General features: G+C 41.0%; 1 protein-coding gene across 4 annotated transcripts in view; it reads left to right on the top strand.

Annotated features, from left to right (window-relative positions):
- The window catches only part of LOC106586605 (ganglioside-induced differentiation-associated protein 2), a 34,195-nt gene that overhangs the window by 2,113 nt on the left and 8,605 nt on the right, over window positions 1-23,477 (top strand). For 3 of the 4 annotated variants that reach the window (XM_014174068.2, XM_045707863.1, XM_014174067.2), the window contains exons 2-12: window positions 2,510-2,728; window positions 4,245-4,384; window positions 4,820-4,973; window positions 5,330-5,418; window positions 10,528-10,604; window positions 11,038-11,197; window positions 16,436-16,586; window positions 17,304-17,380; window positions 18,466-18,542; window positions 18,667-18,806; window positions 22,975-23,029. In XM_014174068.2, coding sequence (XP_014029543.1) covers window positions 2,547-2,728; window positions 4,245-4,384; window positions 4,820-4,973; window positions 5,330-5,418; window positions 10,528-10,604; window positions 11,038-11,197; window positions 16,436-16,586; window positions 17,304-17,380; window positions 18,466-18,542; window positions 18,667-18,806; window positions 22,975-23,029 — 1,302 coding nt within the window. In that variant the 5' untranslated portion in view covers window positions 2,510-2,546. The remainder of the gene's footprint in view (window positions 1-2,509; window positions 2,729-4,244; window positions 4,385-4,819; window positions 4,974-5,329; window positions 5,419-10,527; window positions 10,605-11,037; window positions 11,198-16,435; window positions 16,587-17,303; window positions 17,381-18,465; window positions 18,543-18,666; window positions 18,807-22,974; window positions 23,030-23,477) is intronic. The other variant, XM_014174069.2, reaches the window with a different exon arrangement.

Consider the following 23,477-nt stretch of genomic DNA (forward strand, 5'->3'; position numbering starts at 1 on the left):
TGCCGCCCCGGCAGAGATACAGAATCATCTGGCCAAGTGCATAAAGTTCCCTCGGCGCTCACAACAAGCAACCTCTGGCAAAAGTCCCTCTACTTCTATTCGAGGTGAAAATGATGTATCAGACACCTTATCAATAGCAACTGCTCATGGTCCTCCTGGAATTAGAAGTTTTTTTGACTCCATGGAGGAACGTAGTCAGAGAAATGCTGATGAATGTCTTGCTCGAGTTGTGCATGCAACTGGTTCATCTCTGATGCTCACAGGCAATGTGCATTGGAAGAGATTTCTAAATGTTCTTCACCCAGCCTACACCCTTCCAACCAGACATGCTTTATCTACTAATTTGTTGGATGCAGAGTTCAACAGAGTTCAATTGAAGGTCAAGCAAATCATAGAGAAAGCAGACTGTATTGTAATCCTCTCTTATGCGTGGTCGAATGTTTGTGGGCAAGAAATAATTAACTACATCATCTCCACCCCTCAACCAGTATTCTACAAGAGCACAGACAAGGGACAACAGACACACCGGTCTCTACATTTCAGGTGAGCTGAAGGCAGTCATCAATGACCTTGGACCACAGGAGGTATTTGCACTGGTGGTGACAGACAATGATGCGAACACGAAGTCTGCTTGGTCTAAAGTGGAGGAGTCCTACCCTCACATCACATCCATTTGCTGTGCTACTCATGCATTGAATCTGCTCCTCAAGGACATTGTGGCACTGAACAATGGATACACTCTACAAAAGAGCCAAGGAAATGGCTAGGTATGTGAAGGGTCATCAAGTTACAACAGCAATCTACGTCACCAAGCAAAGTGAGAAGAATCAGAGCACCACATTGAAGCTGCCCAGCAACACCCATTGGGGTGGTGTTGTCATCATGTTTGACAGTCTCCTGGAGGGAAAGGAGTCTCTCCAAGAAATGGCTGTATCACAGTCTGCCGATATGGACAGCCCCATCAAGAGGATCCTCCTGGATGATGTATTTTGGGAGAAAGTGGTAAGCAGCCTGAAACTCCTGAAACCTATAGCAGTAGCCATTGCACTGATTGATGGAGACAATGCCATCCTGTCTGATGTTCAGACTCTGCTTGCAGATGTAAGAGAAGAAATCTGTACTGCCCTGCCCACTTCACTGTTGCTCCAAGCAGTTCTGAAATGCATCAAAAAGCGTGAAGACTTCTGCCTGAAGCCCATACATGCCGCAGCTTACATGTTGGACCCCAAGTATGCTGGCAAGAGCATCCTGTCTGGTGCAGAGATCAACAAGGCCTATGGTGTCATCACTACCGTGTCTCGCCACCTTGGCCTGGATGAGGGCGAGGTTCTTGGCAGTCTGGCGAAGTACACTTCCAAGCAAGGGCTTTGGGATGGAGATACAGTATGACAGTCGTGCCAACATATCTCATCAGCCACCTGGTGGAAGGGACTTTGTGGATCTGAGGATCTTTCCCCTGTTGCCTACATCATCCTCCAAATCCCACCATCAGCCACCTCAGAGCGCAGCTGGTCCTTGTTTGGGAACACACACACCAAAGCTCACAACAGGCTGACCAATACAAGGGTTGAAAAATTGGTGGCCATCCGGGCAAATTTGAGGATTTTTGAACCTGACAACGAGCCATCCTCAACAAGGTTGGAAAGTGACAGTGAAGATGAGGCCTCAGTCTGATGTTCAAGAGGTGGACATTGAAGAGGTCCAGGGAGAAGACATGGAAGCCTGAGAGGAAGACAACCAAAGCTTTAGTTTCTAGACTATAATTTTACAGATGTATGTTGAAAACGTTTTTGGGAGATGCGATGGATCATTGGGGATCATTCAATATTCCCTTTCTTTTGTTCAGTGAAGAGTCAACTCATTTAATAAAATTTCAATTCAAAACTGAATTGTTTTATTTATTGATTTTGGAAGGATTTAATCATTTGCAATTACGTCTACTTATAAGGTATGTTTATGTTTCTGTCTCCATATGATATGGTAAATATATCCAATGCAATAAACATCTACATTTTAAATGGTATTAATATTAATTCTGATATATTCCTGTGGAAAGTTTCCACCTCTGAATATTCCGCAAAATGTGCAACCCTATCCACGCCCCTACTTCTGTGACCAACAGATGCATAACTGTATTCCCAGTCATGTGAAATCCATAGATTAGAGCCTAATGAATTTATTGAAATAAACTGATTTCCTTATATGAACTGTAACTCAGTAAAATCTTTGAAAATGCTGCATTTTGATTTTGTTCAGTGTATTTTTAAGCTGTCAGAACAAAGCCTTTCTTTGATTGTGTTAAAATGCTTTTGCTCTACAAAATGGGTTGTTATTGCTACTTTTAACCTACTGAATGATGAACACTGAAACCACCAGACCATTTGTAAACACACATGTATTCACCACTTGTGACTGTCTGCTGGTCCTTGTCATAGCTGCTCCTATTTGGATCTTGGACAGTGGACACTGATATATGCACTTTAATGTCTTTCTCTGGCTTTGTTTGCAGTGGGGAGCATTGAGGTGTAGGCCAGCGAAGTGCAGGAATGGATCCTCTGGGAGCACGCTCTCAGTTTGTGGAGGTACAGACTCTGTCCACCTGGGAGCGGCAGCCAGACCCTGAGGGAGAGGAGACAGAGAAGGAGTACACTGACAGCCTGGTCAGCCAGGAGGCCTTCCCCTCCCCTTTTCCCTACAGAGAGGACATCAACAGGAAGATAGTGCTCTAGTGAGTACGCACACTGACTGGACCTCTATCTCTAATACCACTTCTCTATCATTTGGTCTCTCATTTTCTCATACATTCATAATCGCAAAACTCTTAACAAATGCCTTTGTTGACAGCAATAAGCTCTCTCAAGTTGAATCCCTGGCTTCTTGTGCCTTGTGATTCTGTTATTGCTCCATGCACCACTCTCTCACTCTCTCCACATGGGCATTCTAGACCCTACCTCATAAATCCTCTTTGTGGAGCGAGGCTGAGCACATGATGTGTCCAGAGGTTCCACTAGTAGGATTCTCTCAGTAAGACCTTTGTACCCAGGTGGCCTCAAGCCCTCTTCACATTCCTGCTGTTGTTAAAGGAACAGACGACTGAACTTAGGCCTTTTTACACAGGTCTTAGGAAAATCACTTTTCTGTTACTGATTTTTCAGGACTTGACACAGTGTCTTGATTGACTTGCACTCCCTTTGCGCAAGGATCAACAACGATAACCCCAAGTGCAGAGGTTAAAGTTCTCCGTCACTGTGATGGATTTTTGTCATATGGATTTTTTTGGGAAGATTTTTTTATTTATTTTTAGGATCTATGTATATTTTCAATTGAAAAGGACTGGAATTGGTCAAACTCTGTTTAATACATGTACAAAATGATATTTTTTCCCTAAAGGTATGATGGTCATTACTTTTTTTTTTACATGAAAGGGGTGTTTAACTTGGCCCCGCAGACAATCTATCTGAGCTCGACTTAAGTTTCATTCATGGGGTTTATTTTTGCTTTAACCCCTGCAGGTGTGTACAACAAGGCCTACAATACTTAGCTTGTTCACAGCCAACCTTTTTGAGGTCGTACTGCTGTGATTATGCCGATGTAGTGAGGAATAAATCATTATGACTTGTCCATTGGCTGTTTGCTAGCTCCAGCATTTAAGTGAAGTGAAACATCACTGTAAACCTGATCGTGCGTCTTCTTTGTTATTTCAGTAGCTCGGCTGTCTACTGATCTGCACAACCCGTGTCAAGGTTGTCATAGTCTTCAGTCATTGAGAAATAAGCCTAAGGATGTCATGACTCAGTACCAACTTAACTGCTTGAGTAGTTCCCCTTTTAGAGTTTGACAAAGCAGGGCTATCCGCTGACCTTTTTTACAAGGAGCACGTGTGCGTCTAAGTTGAAAAATGGAAGCGCACAGAAAGCAATTTAGGAGCACAATGACAAATATTTGAGGTGTTAAAGCTAGAATCCTTCATTTTTCTAGGCACACTGGTGCACCTAAATACAAATTCCAGGTTGCACAGTAAAATATTTAGGCGCATAAGCGAGCAAAATGGTCGCACTGTAGAGCCCTGCTAAGCCCTGTTGGCAGGATTTTAACTCAGTAAACACACCTGTAGTCAAACTTAAACTGTTGTGTTAATCATCCATAAATGTCAAAGCGAGATACGCAAGCTCCAACCTCATACTCTACGACCAATACAGACTTAAAATATCTAACCCTCTTTCTTTCTGCTGTCTCCTCTCAAGTAATGGCGATGTGGCCCTGCTGAACTGCACAGCGATTGTCAACACGAGTAACGAGACTCTGACGGACAAAAACCCCATCTCTGAGAGCATCCTCTTACACGCTGGGCCTGAGCTTCGAGATGAGCTGCTCAAACTGAACGGTAGGGGGCACCACTGAGTTATCAGGTCAAGGACAACATGCCTGGGTTGCACTTAGTCGGCACAAAACAAGAGAAAATATTTTGACATGGATGAGGTACTATATCAACTTGATCAATCAGAATGCTTATTTTCGTTGTCCAACTTCTCCTATTGGTTTGTGTCTACTGAACATGACCTTGTGTTATGCTGTCAAAATGAATGTAATGTGTTAACATAATGTGAGCACTGGAGACAAACACATTACTGTCAGCTTTTTATACCACTTGCTAATATTCAAACAGGAAAAAAAGTGTTAGATTGGGTCTTGTTGCTGTGTGTGTTGCTATGCAAATCCCTTTGTTCATGGTGAAGAATGTTATATTTGTGTGTTTTGTGTGGGATATACTCCTGTATTACCTGTATGTGTGTATTCATGTATATGAGCTTATCCACAGGATGTCGGACAGGCGAGGCGAAAATGACCAAAGGCTTTAACCTGGCGGCACGCTTTATTATCCACACGGTGGGCCCCAAGTACAAAGCCAAGTACAGGACAGCTGCTGAGAGCTCACTGTACAGCTGCTATAGGAACGTCATGCAGCTCGCCAAGTAAGACATTAACTCATCATTAGTCTACATGAAGTTGACTGTATTGCATAAGTACATCACATTGTTCTGTGTTCCACCTCGTGTTCATTTGGCTAGCTGCATTCCGCTAGGTGTGACTGGGACAGCAGGCCTGTTGATTACATCACAGCTTGTTCACACACACAAGTGTTTACTCCCCACATAACACGTCTGTGTGGAGCATGAGGTGCTCCCTTACTGCCCATTAACCTCATGTTTTTCGTAAAAGCTATTTACTGTGTTTGTGGTGTGTACTGTACTGTCAATTGAATGGGGGTTTGTGGTGTGTACTGTTAGTATGTGGAGTTGTGTGAGAGCTGATGTTTGTGTCTCTGCAGAGAGCAGGCCATGGCATCTGTGGCCTTCTGTGTGGTAAGCACAACTAAGAGAGGATACGCACTAGAGGACGCCACACACATCGCCTTCAGTAAGACGCGCACACACACACACACACACAGCACACATTCACTAATAATGATCTCTCATACAGTAGCGTACAGTACACCATGTCACATCATTTTAAGTAGCTCATATGTGGCTGTCAACTATTATTTATTTGTTAGAAATTTTGCAGGATGCGATCTCTTGAGATGCATCATCTCGTTTTCAAGAGTATCCATATGAAATAAACTCAAACAAACAATACTTAGAAAAAATAATAATATGGCAACTACTAACAATTAAGTAATAATATTTTAAAACAAAAACTTACATTAACAGCAAATTAAAAGTTGTTGATCTACAAATACAACTAATAAAAACTACTGCTACAAATATCAATTAAACTACCAATACAACTACTGCTACAACTACCAATATAACTAATACAACTACTGCTACAAATATCAATTAAACTACCAATACAACTACTGCTACAACTACCAATATAACTAATACAACTACTGCTACAACTACCAATATAACTAATACAACTACTGCTACAAATATCAATTAAACTACCAATACAACTAGTGCTACAACTACCAATATAACCAATACAACTACTGCTACAACTACCAATATAACTAATACAACTACTGCTACAAATATCAATTAAACTACCAATACAACTACTGCTACAAATATCAATTAAACTACCAATACAACTACTGCTACAACTACCAATATAACTAATACAACTACTGCTACAAATATCAATTAAACTACCAATACAACTACTGCTACAACTACCAATATAACTAATACAACTACTGCTACAAATATCAATTAAACTACCAATACAACTACTGCTACAACTACCAATATAACTAATACAACTACTGCTACAACTACCAATTAAACTACCAATACAACTACTGCTACAACTACCAATATAACCAATACAACTACTGCTACAACTACCAATATAACCAATACAACTACTGCTACAACTACCAATATAACCAATACAACTACTGCTACAACTACCAATATAACCAATACAACTACTGCTACAACTACCAATATAACCAATACAACTACTGCTACAACTACCAATATAACCAATACAACTACTGCTACAACTACCAATATAACTAATACAACTACTGCTACAACTACCAATATAACTAATACAACTACTGCTACAACTACCAATATAACTAATACAACTACTGCTACAACTACCAATATAACTAATACAACTACTGCTACAAATATCAATTAAACTACCAATACAACTACTGCTACAAATATCAATTAAACTACCAATACAACTACTGCTACAAATATCAATTAAACTACCAATACAACTACTGCTACAAATATCAATTAAACTACCAATACAACTACTGCTACAAATATCAATTAAACTACCAATACAACTACTGCTACAAATATCAATTAAACTACCAATACAACTACTGCTACAAATATCAATTAAACTACCAATACAACTACTGCTACAAATATCAATTAAACTACCAATACAACTACTGCTACAAATATCAATTAAACTACCAATACAACTACTGCTACAAATATCAATTAAACTACCAATACAACTACTGCTACAAATATCAATTAAACTACCAATACAACTACTGCTACAAATATCAATTAAACTACCAATACAACTACTGCTACAAATATCAATTAAACTACCAATACAACTACTGCTACAAATATCAATTAAACTACCAATACAACTACTGCTACAAATATCAATTAAACTACCAATACAACTACTGCTACAAATATCAATTAAACTACCAATACAACTACTGCTACAAATATCAATTAAACTACCAATACAACTACTGCTACAAATATCAATTAAACTACCAATACAACTACTGCTACAAATATCAATTAAACTACCAATACAACTACTGCTACAAATATCAATTAAACTACCAATACAACTACTGCTACAAATATCAATTAAACTACCAATACAACTACTGCTACAAATATCAATTAAACTACCAATACAACTACTGCTACAAATATCAATTAAACTACCAATACAACTACTGCTACAAATATCAATTAAACTACCAATACAACTACTGCTACAAATATCAATTAAACTACCAATACAACTACTGCTACAACTACCAATTAAACTACCAATACAACTACTGCTACAACTACCAATTAAACTACCAATACAACTACTGCTACAACTACCAATTAAACTACCAATACAACTACTGCTACAACTACCAATTAAACTACCAATACAACTACTGCTACAACTACCAATATAACTAATACAACTACTGCTACAAATATCAATTAAACTACCAATACAACTACTGCTACAACTACCAATGTAACTAATACAACTACTGCTACAAATATCAATTAAACTACCAATACAACTACTGCTACAACTACCAATATAACCAATACAACTACTGCTACAACTACCAATATAACCAATACAACTACTGCTACAACTACCAATATAACTAATACAACTACTGCTACAACTACCAATATAACTAATACAACTACTGCTACAACTACCAATATAACTAATACAACTACTGCTACAAATATCAATTAAACTACCAATACAACTACTGCTACAAATATCAATTAAACTACCAATACAACTACTGCTACAAATATCAATTAAACTACCAATACAACTACTGCTACAAATATCAATTAAACTACCAATACAACTACTGCTACAAATATCAATTAAACTACCAATACAACTACTGCTACAAATATCAATTAAACTACCAATACAACTACTGCTACAAATATCAATTAAACTACCAATACAACTACTGCTACAAATATCAATTAAACTACCAATACAACTACTGCTACAAATATCAATTAAACTACCAATACAACTACTGCTACAAATATCAATTAAACTACCAATACAACTACTGCTACAAATATCAATTAAACTACCAATACAACTACTGCTACAAATATCAATTAAACTACCAATACAACTACTGCTACAAATATCAATTAAACTACCAATACAACTACTGCTACAAATATCAATTAAACTACCAATACAACTACTGCTACAAATATCAATTAAACTACCAATACAACTACTGCTACAAATATCAATTAAACTACCAATACAACTACTGCTACAACTACCAATTAAACTACCAATACAACTACTGCTACAAATATCAATTAAACTACCAATACAACTACTGCTACAAATATCAATTAAACTACCAATACAACTACTGCTACAAATATCAATTAAACTACCAATACAACTACTGCTACAACTACCAATGTAACTAATACAACTACTGCTACAAATATCAATTAAACTACCAATACAACTACTGCTACAACTACCAATGTAACTAATACAACTACTGCTACAAATATCAATTAAACTACCAATACAACTACTGCTACAACTACCAATATAACCAATACAACTACTGCTACAAATATCAATTAAACTACCAATACAACTACTGCTACAACTACCAATACAACCCCCCCCAAGGGGTGTAGAGGACATTTTGCATTTTTATAACACATTTCATGCAATTCTACTCATTTTGCCATGGGGTGGAGAGAAAAATATACTGGGTGTATATATATTTATTTTTAGTCTTTGGAAATTGGCTGCCAGTTTCCCATCCCTGATATGTATATATGCATGCATACAAATACTGACCAAAAATATAAACGCAACATGTAAAGTGTTGGTCCCATATTTCATGAGCTGAAATAAAAGATCCAATAAATGTTCCATTAGCACAAAACGTTTATTTCTCTCAAATGTTGTGCACAAATTTGTTTACATCCCTGTTAGTGAGCATTTCTCCTTTGCCCAGATACTCCATCCACCTGACAGGTGTGGCATATCAAGAATCTGATTAAACAGCATGATCATTACACAGGTGCACCTTGTGCTGGGGAAAATAAAAAGGCCGCTCTAAAATGTGCAGTTTTGTCACACAACACAATGCAACAGCTGTCTCACGTTTTGAGGGTGTGTGCAATTGGCATGCTGACTGCAGGAATGTCCACCAGAGCTGTTGCCAGAGAATTTAATGTTCATTTCTCTACCATAAGCCGCCTCCAACATCGTTTTTAAGAGAATTTGGCAGTACGTCCACCCGGCTCACAACCGCAGACCACATGTAACCACGCCAGCCCAGGATCTCCACATCCAGCATCTTCACCTGTGGGATCGTCTGATACCAGCCTCCCGGACAGCTAACGAAACTGAGGAGTATTTCTGTTTATTTAATTTGACTGATTTTCCTTATATGAACTCGTTGGAAAAAATAGTTGAAATTGTTGCATGTTGCGTTTTGTATTTTTGTTCTGTATATATGTGTGTGTGTATATATATTTACAAAAATCTCCACATGGTGATGTTTTTGTTAGCTAAAAACAGTTTGTTCTTCGCATTTAAAAAAGGGCTTTCTTATATTAATTTAGTGATTATTAATGTACTGATTTCTATAGGTAATTGATTCCAGTCAGTTTGTATCTGAAAGATCTTATGCCAATCTCATGAAGTGTCGAAAGCAGTACTGTGAGTCTTGTATCGTTAGGTGTTCCTTAATATATAAACAGGGCCATTTTTAAGTTGATAGATTTCAAAATAAATTGGTACCAATGCAGTTGTCTTCTGTTTGAGTAAGTGATTCATACATTGTTTAATGATGTGTCTTATAATTGCATCCAATAATGAATCGGCAAAGATTTGTTATAAATTACATCTAATTCGTAAGGTCTTGGTTGTGTTTTGGTAGATGATGTCACCATAGTCTATGATAGGATGCTGCATTCAGGTTACTAAGGCCTTTTAAATGGATATAGTAAAACAATTATTAGATCTGTGTAGTAAACAAAGCTTATAGTTAACTGTTTTTCTAATATAATAAATATGCTTTCCAAAAGATTCAGAATCAATACTTAATCCCAGATATTTCAAACAATCAACACTTTCCAGCCTTGCAACTATTCATACTGGCATGATGTTTCATAACTCATCCATGACCCCTGACCTATGTGAAACATATGACTGTGTCTGGAGTGTGTAACATTTTTTTTTTTTTTTTTTTTTTTGCAGGAACGGTTCGCCGGTTTCTCGAGAACCATGGAAAGAGCATAGAGATGGTGGTGTTCGCTGTGACGGATATGGAAGAGGTGTGTTCTTATATTCTTCTGCACATACCTTCCATGTTTTACACATTCCTAGGTTTATGTGCACGTAAATGTACTGGCTTATTCTTAGGGCAACCAACATTTTCTGGAGTGTAACTGAACTCAAGGTAATGTTTGGAGCATGTGTTTCAAAGGCCATGTTTCCATGGTTTATTGTGATTATTCACTAATTTGTTATTCGTAGAGAACGTAAAATATTTCAAAGATGACATGAGTGTTCCAGTATGAGGTAATTATTCATGTCAAAAGATGGCAGACACAACAGACCAACTATTTTATTGATAAGGAGAGTACGTTTATTATTTTTATATCAGTCTGGGGAAACTGAGGGTTTTTGTGTTAGAAAGCATGTGCGGGTGTGTGGCATTATTTTATATATGTGTGTTTAACATTCGTTTTTGTATATGTGTCTTAGCCTACATACAGGAAGCTGCTTCCTCTCTACTACCCTCGTTCTGAGGAAGAGGAGCGCGCCAGCCTGCCCCTAATCCCTGCCGACATTGGCAACTCGGAGGGTGAGCCTGTAGTCCCAGAGAGACAGATCCGCATCGCTGAGAAACCAGGCAGTCTGGAAGGTAAGACTACATTTCCCACAACCCACTAGGTGCAACTAATCTCCTAGCTGTAAAACTGAATATGGTTTCAATATGTTTATCATAGTACATAGTAACCTCTTCCATTCCATGTACAGTACCAATCAAAAGTTTGGACACACCTACTTATTCAAGGGTTTTTCTTTATTTTACTATTTTCTACATTGTAGAATAATAGTGACGACATCAAAACTATGAAATTACACATATGGAATCATGTAGTTACCAAAAAAGTGTTGCTGAGCACTTGCTTTTCCTTCACTCTGCGGTCCACCTCATCCCAAACCATCTCAATTGGGTTGAGGTCGGGTAATTGTGGAGTCCAGGTCATCTGATGCAGCACTCATCACTCTCCTTCTTGGTCAAATAGCCCTTGCACAGTCTGGAGGTGTGTTAGGTTATTGTCCTGTTGAAAAACAAATGATAGTCCCACTAAGCGCAAACCATATGGGAGGCGTATCGCTGCAGAATGCTGTGGTCGACATGCTGGTAAAGTGTGCCTTGAATTGTAAATGTATCACAGACCGTGTCACCAGCAAAGCACTCCCACACAATCACAACTCCTCCTCCATGCTTCACGGTGGGAACCACACATGTGGAGATCATCTGTTCACCTACTCTGCGTCTCACAAAGACACGGCGGTTGGAACATAAAATCTCCAATTTGGACTCATCAGACCAAAGGACAGATTTCCACCAGTGTAATCTCTATTGCTCGTGTTTCTTGGCCCAAGCAAGTCTCTTCTTTCTTTAGTAGTGGTTTCTTTGCAGGAATTCGACCATGAAGGCCTGATTCACGCAGCCTCTGAACAGTTGATGTTGAGATGTGTCTGTTACTTGAACTCTGAAGCATTTATTTGGGCTGCAATTTCTGAGGCTGGTAACTCTAATTAACTTTTCGTCTGCAGCAGAGGTAACTCTGGGTCTTCCTGTCCTATGGCGGTCCTGATGAGACCCAGTTTCATCATAGTGCTTGATGGTTTTTGGGACAGCACTTGAACAAACTTTGAAAGTTCTTGACGTTTTCTGGATTGACTGACCTTCATGTCTTAAAGTAATGATGGACTGTCGTTTCTTTGCTTGTTTGAGCTGTTCTTGACATAATATGGACTTGGTCTTTTACCAAATAGGGCTATCTTCTGTATACCACCCCTACCTTGTCACAACACAACTGATTGGCTCAAATGCATTAAGGAAAGAAATTCCACAAATGAACTTTTAACAAGGCACACCTGTTAATTGAAATGCTTTCTATGAAGCTGGTTGAGAGAATGCAAAGATGCTATCAAGGCCAAGGGTGGTTACTTTGAAGTATCTCAAATATCAAATGGTGATAATAGACCGGCTACCACCAGCAGTCCTGTGCAGCAGCTGTAGTTCCTGGAGTCTGAACAGAACTAGCTAGTGCTGCCTAGTTTAGGTTCTGTGTCCATGGAGAAACACTCAGTGGACATAGGAGAAGAATGGAGGATGATCTGTCATAGTCGAGTCAGTGGAACATCTCAGTCATATCCTCGACAAGCGCGCGCGCACACATACCGAGTGAGGGATCTTACGTCAGATTGGAAGGCATTAGGAGCCATCAAATTGTTAAATTAAGCATGTCTTCCTGTTGATTTAATATTTTCCAATGAGCAGGTGCAGTAACTGCAGAAAGGAGGACATACAGTGCCTTCAGAATGTATTCAGACCCCTTGACTTTTTCCACATTGTTACAGCCTTATTCTAAAATGCATTAAATACAACATTTTCCTCAGCAATATACACACACTACCCCATAATGACAAAGTGAAAACAGGTTGTAAGAAATGTTATCAAATATATTCAAAATAAAATAAATGAAATACCTTATGTAGGTTAAGTATTCAGACCCTTTGCTATGAGACTCAAAGTTGAGCTCAGGTGCATCCTGTTTTCGTTGATCATCCTTGAGATGTTTCTATAACTTGATTGGAATCCACCTGTGGTAAATTCAATTGATTGGACATGATTTGGAAAGGCACACACCTGTCTAAGGTTCCACGGTTGACAGTGCATGTCAGAGCAAAAACCAAGCCATGAGGTCGAAGGATCTGGGGAAGGGTATGACAACATTTCTGCAGCATTGAAGGTCCCTAAGAACATAGTGGCTTCCCTCATTCTTAAATGGAAGAAGTTTGAAACCACCAAGACTCTTCCTGGAGCTGGCCATCCGGACAAACTGAGCAATCGGGGGAGAAGGTTCTAGGTCAGGGAGGTGACCAAGATTCCGATGGTCACTCTGTCAGAGTTCCAGAGTTGCTGTGGAGATGGGAGAACCTTCCAGAAGGACAACCATCTCTGCAGAACTCCACCAATCAGGCCTTTATGGTAGAGTGGCCAGACTGAAGCCAAAAGGCACTTAAAGACTCTCAGACCATGAGAAACAAGATTCTCTGGTCTGATGAAAACCAAGATTGAACTCTTTGGCCTGAATGCCAAGCGTCTCGTCTGGAGGAAACCTGGCACCATCCCTACGGTGAAGCATGGTGGTGGTGGCAGCATCATGCTGTGGGGATGTTTTCCAGCGGCAGGGACTGGGAGAATAGTCAGGATCAAGGGAAAGATGAACCTGCTCAGGACCTCAGACTGGGAGCGAAGGTTCACCCTCCAACAAGACAACAACCATAAGCACACAGCCAAGACAACACATGAGTGGCTTCGGAACAAGTCTCAATGTCTTGAGTGGCCCAGCCAGAGCCCGGACTTGAACCCGAACGAAAATATCTGGAGAGACCTGAAAATAGCTGTGCAGCAACGCTCCCCATCCAACCTTACAGAGCTTGAGAGGATCTGCAGAGAACAATGGGAAAAACTCCACAAATACAGGTATGTTTATAAATTTAGCAAAAATGTCTAAACTGTTTTTTGCTTTGTCATTATGGGGTATTGTGTGTAGATTGATGAGGGGGAAAAAACAATTTAATACATTTTAGAATAAGGCTGGAACATAACAAAAGGCACTATGTCTTCAATAAAGGAATCCAAGATGGCCTCCCTCTTGTTTTTTGGGGTATTGAATATGTTTCTCTTTCAGTAAGGGTGTTTTTTTTTGTTTTTTTTATGCGTTTGTGGACTGAACTATAGTACTGAACTGGTGTACTTTAGCCACTTGTGTTCATTTTAGCCATGTGTATGTTTGTGTTAGTATCAAGATTGTGTGTACCTCTTTTTTGATGACTGTTGTTCATATGGGGCTCCAGGCCCAGAGGTGTTGATCCAAGACAAACAGGCTGTGTGTGAGTCTGGCCCAATGACAAACACTGGAATCAACACACACACACACATATTCCGCCTAATCCAGAGGGGCCATGGATGAGCTGTTTCTCTTGCCTTGGGCTGGATGACTCAGGACTGGAAAGGACAGCCCAAGGTCTAGACACTAGACAATTTAAATAAACACACCGGAGAGACCGGCCCGGTTTCACAACCAGTGAACATGTGAAGTGTGATGTTTCATGCTTATTTTGTGTGTTTGTGTGGCTTTTCACAGCAGTGCTTTGAAAAATTATATTTGTTGATACAACATTGAGAGTATGTTACAGTGGGGGGGAAAAAGTATTTGATCCCCTGCTGAATTTGTACGTTTGCCCAGTTACAAAGACATGATCAGTCTATAATTTTAATGGTAGGTTTATTTGAACAGTGAGAGACAGAATAACAACAAAAAAATCCAGAAAAACGCATGTCAAAAATGTTATAAAATGATTTGCATTTTAATGAGGGAAATAAGTATTTGACCCCTCTGTAAAACATGACTTAGTACTTAGTGGCAAAACCCTTGTTGGCAATCAGAGGTCAGATGTTTCTTGTAGTTGGCCACCAGGTTTGCACACATCTCAGGAGGGATTTTGTCCCACTCCTCTTTGCAGATCTTCTCCAAGTCATTAAGGTTTCGAGGCTGACGTTTGGCAACTCGAACCTTCAGCTCCCTCCACAGATTTTCTATGGGATTAAGGTCTGGAGACTGGCTAGGCCACTCCAGGACCTTAATGTGCTTCTTCTTGAGCCACTCCTTTGTTGCCTTGGCCGTGTGTTTTGGGTCATTGTCGTGCTGGAATACCCATCCACGACCCATTTTCAATGCCCTGGCTGAGGGAAGGATGTTCTCACCTAAGATTTGACTGTACATGGCCCTGTCCATCGTCCCTTTGATGCGGTGAAGTTGTCCTGTCCCCTTAGCAGAAAAACACCCCCTTAGCTTAATGTTTCCACCTCCATGTTTGACGGTAGGGATGGTGTTCTTGGGGTCATAGTCAGCATTCCTCCTCCTCCAAACACGGCAAGTTGAGTTGATGCCAAAGAGCTCCATTTTGGTCTCATCTGACCACAACACTTTCACCCAGTTGTCCTCTGAATCATTCAGCTGTTCATTGGCAAACTTCAGACGGGCATGTATATGTATTCTTGAGCAGGGGGACCTTGCGGGCGCTGCAGGATTTCAGTCCTTCACGGCGTAGTGTGTTACCAATTGTTTTCTTGGGGACTATGGTCCCAGCTGCCTTCAGATCATTGACAAGATCCTCCCGTGTAGTTCTGGGCTGATTCCTCACCGTTCTCATGATCATTGCAACCCCATGAGGTGAGATCTTGCATGGAGCCCCAGGCCGAGGGATATGGACAGTTCTTTTGTGTTTCTTCCATTTGCGAATAATCGCACCAAATGTTGTCACCTTCTCACCAAGCTGCTTGGCGATGGTCTTGTAGCCCATTCCAGCCTTGTGTAGGTCTACAATCTTTTCCCTGACATCCTTGGAGAGCTCTTTGGTCTTGGCCATGGTGGAGTGTTTGGAATCTGAGTGATTGATTGATTGCTTCTGTGGACAGGTGTCTTTTATACAGGTAACAAGCTGAGATTAGGAGCACTCCCTTTAAGAGTGTGCTCCTAATCTCAGCTCGTTACCTGTATAAAAGACACCTGGGAGCCAGAAATCTTTCTGATTGAAAGGGGGTCAAATACTTATTTCCCTCATTAAAATGCAAATCAATTTATAACTTTTTTGACATGTGTTTTTCTGGATATCTTTGTTGTTATTCTGTCTCTCACTGTTCAAATAAACCTACCATTAAAATTATAGACTGATCATTTCTTTGTCCGTGGGCAAACGTACAAAATCAGCAGGGGATCAAATACTTTTTTCCCCCCACTGTATGTATTTTAGAGTTGGAAGTAGTTTTCATAGAATGATGTGTACTGGGTAGATGACTGTGAGGAGGAGACTCTGGACTCAGACCTGGGCCAGGTGGGGAATCATGCGTTTGCCCGGATGGAGGGAGATGTGGACAAACAGCGCAAACTCATCCTGCAGGGCCAGCTGTCTGACGCAACCATCCACAAACAGCATCAGAGAAAGTGAGCTTAACACATCTTGTGTACAGAGATGGGCAGTATTTCTGTTACGTATTTGAATTACTTCTGAGTGTTTTATATGTTTTATTTCACTGAGCTGAACTACACTCCAATGTATTATGTAACAAGATACTTTCGAAAGCTGTAATTTGTATTTTCAAAATACAATTCTATACCATTTTATTTTTTAGCGGTTCACAATTGTATGGCCCCCTTTCACCCTACATTGGTATCAAAAGTCTGATGGCACTGGTGTAATACGAGTGTCTGCTAAATTAACAAAATGTATATGTAAAAATGAACAATTGCCAAGTATGCTGAGTATAATTCTAATGAGCTCTGCCCCGAAACAAGGCCAATGCCAATACCCAGTGTGCTTTGCAGTTGTTAATTTTCACATTTACATTTTGGGAATTTAGCAGACACTCTTATCCAGAGTGACAGTGCATTTAACGAAGGTAGATGAACACCAACATATCACAGTCATAGCAAGTAAGACGTTTCTGTAACTGTTAGAGAATGTTGTTTCTGTTCAGCCAGCTACTTGCAAATGTATTTTAATTAAATACAATACTTTGAAAAAGTATCTTATTTTATTTTGTGACATTGGTCTTTAGGGTATGCATCCTATACCCTAGTTTTACCAACATTTACAGTACACCCTAAGCCAGTACAATACTGAGTGTTGACATAATGTGTTAACCTCTGCTGTTGTCGCAGTTATAACCGCTGGTTATGTCGAGCCAGGGCAGAAGACTTGTCTGACATAGCAGCACTGAAAGCCTTATATCAAACTGGTGAGTCGAGAGAGTGTGTGTTCGTGCGTGTTTTGTTTGTGTGTGTTGGAGATGGAAATCCTTTTTCCAGCTCATCAAGGGGGAGATCATTCGTTTTCTCATTTTTCTTTATCAGGATTAAAAATGGCCAGTAATGAAATGGCCTCTGTGGTCATGACAGGATGTTACTTTCACTCTCATTCTCATATTTATTTTAACCTTTATTTAACTAGGCAAGTCAGTTAAGAACAAATTCTTATTTACAATGACGGCCTACCCCGGCCAAACCCGGATGACACTGGGAGAATTGTGCGCCGCTGTATGGCACTCCCAATCTCGGCCAGTTTTGATACAGCCTGGGATCGAACCAGGGTCTGTAGTGACGCCTCTATCACTGAGATTTTTATATATATATTTTTTTTTCCCCCAGGTATGTTGACTGAGAACACGTTCTCATTTACAGCATCGACCTGGGGAATAGTTACAGGGGAGAGGAGGGGGATGAATGAGCCAATTGTAAGCTGGGGATGATCAGGTGACCGTGATGGTATGCGGGCCAGATTGGGATTTTAGCCAGGACACCGGGGTTAACATCCCTACTCTTACGATAAGTGCAATGGGATCTTTAATGACCTCAGAGAGTCAGGACACCCGTTTAACGTCCCATCCGAAAGACGGCACCCTACACAGGGCAGTGTGTAGGTTGCCCTGGGCCACTGCCCTGGGGCATTGGGATATTTTTTAGACCAGAGGAAAGAGTGCCTCCTACTGGCCCTCCAGCAGCATCTGGTCTCCCATCCAAGGACTGACCAGGACCAACCCTATGCAGTTCCTTAGACCACTGCACCACTCAGGATCTCCTGCTCTCCCTCTTTCTCTTACTGTCTCTTGCCTCATTCTCTCTGTTCCCACGGTTTCATTTAGTTCTTTGGTTCATTCATTTGTATTTATTTTTCAGCGATAGCGATATTATAAAGTAGGGCTCATAACACCCTCCTGTTTCAGTGAGTGTAATTGTCCCATGTCTGCTCTAGGAGGCAGTGTAGTAACACTGGCAGGCCACTGGGCCAGAATCTGTGATTGTGTGTGTGTGTGTGTTCCTACAGGTGTTGACATGTGTGGCAGGACGGTGATGGTTCTTGTTGGCAGAAATATTCCTGTGACCCTCATCGACATGGAAAAGGTACCAGGCCTCATTCGCAGGAAAGATCACGAACGTTACAGTTTTAGTGGTGCAATAGAATACAGGTGAATGTTGTTGCTCTGTGTGAAAGCCGTGACCGCTCCACCATGTGTCTCCACTGCAGGCCCTGCTGTACTTCATCCATGTCATGGACCACATCACAGTGAAGGAGTATGCAATGGTTTACTTCCACACTCTGACCGGAGAACATAACCATCTGGACCCTGAATTCCTTAAGAAGCTCTACGAGATTGTTGATGCCAAGTAAGACACATACACCATGCGTTTTATTGATTTAGTGAGGCGAGAGAGAGCTAGATTAACTGAAGGCTATAGAGACAATTAGACTGTTTGTTACCAGATACGATGTGCGAATCAAATCTGAACGCGTAAGATGAAGTTGGTCTTCAGCAAGTCCTTTCCATGAATGAGGCTTTACCATGAAATTGTTATGGGCTCTATGAGCTGTCAGTTGTAGTTTGTTCTTTAGCGAGTACAGTTGGCTCATCCTCCAGTAAGACCTGAGTTTCGTTTCGTTTCATTGACCAGTGCTGGTTTATCACCTTTTTGTATAGCATCCAAATATATTGTTCACACTGCCAAGGAGCTCGGAGAAGGTTCCCAGAAAGCCTTGGCAGTGAGGCGCCCCAAATCAGAGACGCTAACATTACGAAAGCATTAGCATTTCCTGCCAGCGCTACAACCTTCACTGAACAAACAGCCTGTTGCAGACAGCAATCAGCCATGACTGAACTTCATGTGCAATTGAAGAAAACGGCATCAGGTTCTGTGTGACTTAAAATAAATCTCCCTTCATCTCTGTCAAGACTAAGAAAAGCACCATACACTGAGCAGTACCAATGTCAACACTATACAACCCTGACCTTGCGTGCCTCTATTTGAGTCAACCACTAAACAGTTTTTCTTTGTCTACTCACACCATCACACTGGACTGGAGCTGAAAACCACATACTGCCAATGAATACCAGATGGCTTCTCACCCTCAACCCTACAGCCGTAGATAAGGCAGCACCACCCACACTATCTCCTCAGCAGTGGGCAGTTTCACCCAGTCATTCTGAGAAATATAGAGGGAGATATTGACTGTCAGCCTCTGGACATACCACATAACTTCTTCTTTTGTGACAACGGAGATTCCAGTCTTTGAAGCTAGTTTTTGTAGTCATTGAAAAATCTGTTGGGGGTTTGATCTAGTGTTCCTATGATCTAACGGAAAGTAATCTCACTTATTAGTAGATCAACTGAGTTTACACCAATAATAACATGTTTGTTAACTCTTGGCACCGCTTACTTCTTTTCCCAAGCATTGTGATGAGCAAGCTGTGATCCCCATGAGAGAATCCCTGCGGCCCCCATAAGGGAATGCTCTAGACCAGGGTTTCCCAAATTTTGTCCTGCCCCCCGGGTGCAAGTTTTGGTTTTCTCCTAGCACTACACAGCTGATTTGAAATAGTCAATGCTTGATGATGAGTTGGTCATTTGAATCAGCTGTGTAGTGTTAGGGCAAAAAACTAAATGTGCACTCAGGGGGAACACCAGGACTGAGTTTGGGGAAACCCTACTGTATAAAAAGTACAGACTACATTAGGAACTCTGTTTTGGTCAGTTCTTTAGAGTTGGCTTTTTGACTTAGCAGAGACGTGTTTTGGAAATGACTATTCTTTCCCTAGGCCTAGACCCAAGAAGAGAACCTCAAGAACCTGTCTGGCAGGGGAGATGAGGGAGTGAGAGGCTGTTCCTCTATGGAGACAGATAGGTCAGAATTTGGCCTTTAAGGATTGTCCCAGGCCCAAACAAGGCCATATTCTACCTTCCTGTGGTGTCTTCTAGGTCTCCCAGAACACTGATGAAACTGGTTAAATGGTTATTTGCTTGGGGCGGTTTTCTCAAGTGCCCTATAAGCCTGTACTGGCTGTGGGTGGTTACTATGAACACAATGTACTTCCAAAAGATGATGGGTTTGTTCCACATTATATAAAATGGGACTAAAACCATGTAATTACATGGGAGTTTACATAGGCAGGTTTAGTGTATTGATATTGCAAGTACATCGGTAGTCTATGGCGTGGGAAAGGGTAGAGGGTTGTGTGTTTGTGTTTCTGTGTGTGCAGGTTTCTGTGCTCTTGGATGACCTTGGGGCAATTTTTCTTTTGGGGGGAGTACCATGTGCCTTGGTCTGAGAGAACTGCTACATTTCCAGCAGTTTCATGGACGTTTGTCTGTTTTATAAAATTGCACTCTTTTCTTTCCGGACATATTTAAATTTATGCTGCTGTTTTTTTTTCTCAATAAGCACAAATATAAGTAATCATTACAATAATAATGACAACTATGTAACATGCTAGCTAATAGGGATGTGTCAGTGAATTATTAATTCTGTAGTTCCGGGCAGCCTCTGAGAATAACATCAATTTATACGTGGATTCGGTGAGTGAGTTTATAAGGAAGTGCATTGGATATGTTGTACCCACTGTGACTATTAAAACCTACCCTAACCAGAAACCCTGGATAGATGGCGGCATTCGCGCAAAACTGAAAGCGCGAACCACTGCATTTAACCATGGAAAGATGACTGGGAATATGGCCGAATATAAACAGTGTAGTTATTCCCTCCACAAGGCAATCAAACAAGCAAAATGTCAGTATAGGGACAAAGTGGAGTCAAAATTCAATGGCTCAGACACGAGACGTATGTGGCAGGGTCTACAGAAAATGAAGGACCACAAAAAGAAAACCAGCCACATCACGGACACTGACGTCTTGCTTCTAGACAAACGAAACACCTTCTTTGCCCGCTTTTGAGGATAATACAGTGCCACCAACGCGGCCTGCTAGCAAGGACTGCGTGGTCGACGTAAGTAAGACGTGTAAACCCTCGCAAGACTGCTGGCCCAGACGGCATCCCTAGCTGCGTCCTCAGAGCATGCGCAGACCAGCTGGCTGGTGTGTTTACGGACAAATTCAATCTCTCCCTATCCCAGTCTGCTGTCGCCACATGCTTCAAGATGGCCACCATTGTTCCTGTACCAAAGAAGGCAAGCTAACTGAACTAAATGACTATCGCCCCGTAGCACTCACTTCTGTCATCATGAAGTGCTTTGAGAGACTAGTCAAGGATCATATCACCTCCACCTGATGTTCATAGACTACACCTCACCATTCAACACCATAGTACCCTCCAAGCTCATCATTAAGCTTGAGGCCCTGGGTCAACACCGCCGTGTGCAATTGGGTCCTGGACTTTCTGACTGGTGGCCCCCAAGTGATGAAGGTAGGAAACACCTCCACTTCGCTGATCCTCAACACTGGGGCCCCACAAGGTTGCATGCTCAGCCCCCTCCTGTACTCCCTGTTCACCCATGACTGCGTGGCCATGCACACCTCCAACCCAATCATCAAGTTTGCAGATGACACAACAGTAGTGGGCTTGATTACCAACAACGACGAGACAGCCTACGGGAAGGAGGTGAGAGCACTCGGAGTGTGGTGTCAGGAAAACAACCTCTCGCTCCTCAATGTCAACAAAACAAAGGAGATAATTGTGGACTTCAGGAAACAGCAGAGGGAGAACCCCCCCCCCCTATACACATCGACGGGACAGTAGTGGAGAAGGTGGAAAGTTTTAAGTTCCTCGGCGTACACGTCACTGACAAACTGAAATGGTCTACCCGCACAGACAGTGTGGTGAAGAAGGCGCAACAGCGCCTCTTCAATCTCAGGATGCTGAAGAAATTTGGCTTGTCACCTAAAGTCCTCACAAACTTTTTCAGATGCACAATTGAGAGCATCCTTTGTGCTGCAATACCACCTGGTATGACAACGCATCACCGTAGGTAAACTACCTGCCCTCCAGGACACCTACAGCATCCGATGTCATAGGAAGGCCAAAAAGATCATCAAGGACAACAACCACCCGAGCCACTGCCTGTTCACCCCGCTACCATCCAGAATTAGAGGTCAGTACAGGTGCATCAAAGCTGGGACCGAGAGACTGGAAAAACAGCTTCTATCTCAAGGCCATCAGACTGTTAAACAGCCATCCCTGACACAGAGGGGCTGCCTACATACAGACTCGAAGTCATTGGCCACTTTATTAAATGAATCACTAGTCACTTTAATAATGCCTACATATCTTGCATTCTCATCTCATATGTATATACTGTATTCTATTGCATCTTGCCTATGCCCATCGGTCATCGCTCATCCATATATTTATATGTTCATATTCTTACTCCATCCCTTTAGATTTGTGTGTGTTAGGTATTTGTTGTGGAATTGTTAGATATTCCTTCACTGTCGGAACTAGACGCACAAGCATTTCGCTACACTCGCATTAACATCTGCTAACCATGTGTATGTGAAAAATAAAATTTGATGTAGTTGATGTTTTTTGCTTTGTTTTATATTCTAGGTTTAAGAAGAACTTGAGGGCTTTCTACTTTGTACACCCCTCATTTCGCTCCAAGGTAAAGTACAGTACCTCCCTTTTTCTGCTTCCCCAAACTCTGTTATATGTATTTATACTACTGTGTGTTCAAGGCATTGCTGTAAAATGTATTTACAGTGCATTCGGAAAGTATTCAGACCCCTTGACTTTTTCCACATTTTGTTACGTTACAGCCTTATTCTAAAATGTGTTGAATAGTTTTTTTCCTCATCAATCTACACAATGCCCCATAATGACAAAGCAAAACAGATTTTTAGAATTGTTTGCAAACGTATATATTTCTTTAACCTGAAATATCACATTTGCTTAAGTATTCAGACCCTATACTCAGTACTTTGTTGAAGTACCGTTGGCAGTGATTACAGCCTCAAGTCTTTTTGGATATGACTCTACAAGCTTGGCACACGTGTATTTGGGGAGTTTCTCCCATTGTTCTCTGCTGATCCTCTCAAGCTCTGTCAGGTTAG

Source organism: Salmo salar, chromosome ssa25 (assembly GCF_905237065.1).
Source record: "Salmo salar chromosome ssa25, Ssal_v3.1, whole genome shotgun sequence".
NCBI classification, from domain to species: Eukaryota; Metazoa; Chordata; class Actinopteri; order Salmoniformes; family Salmonidae; genus Salmo; species Salmo salar.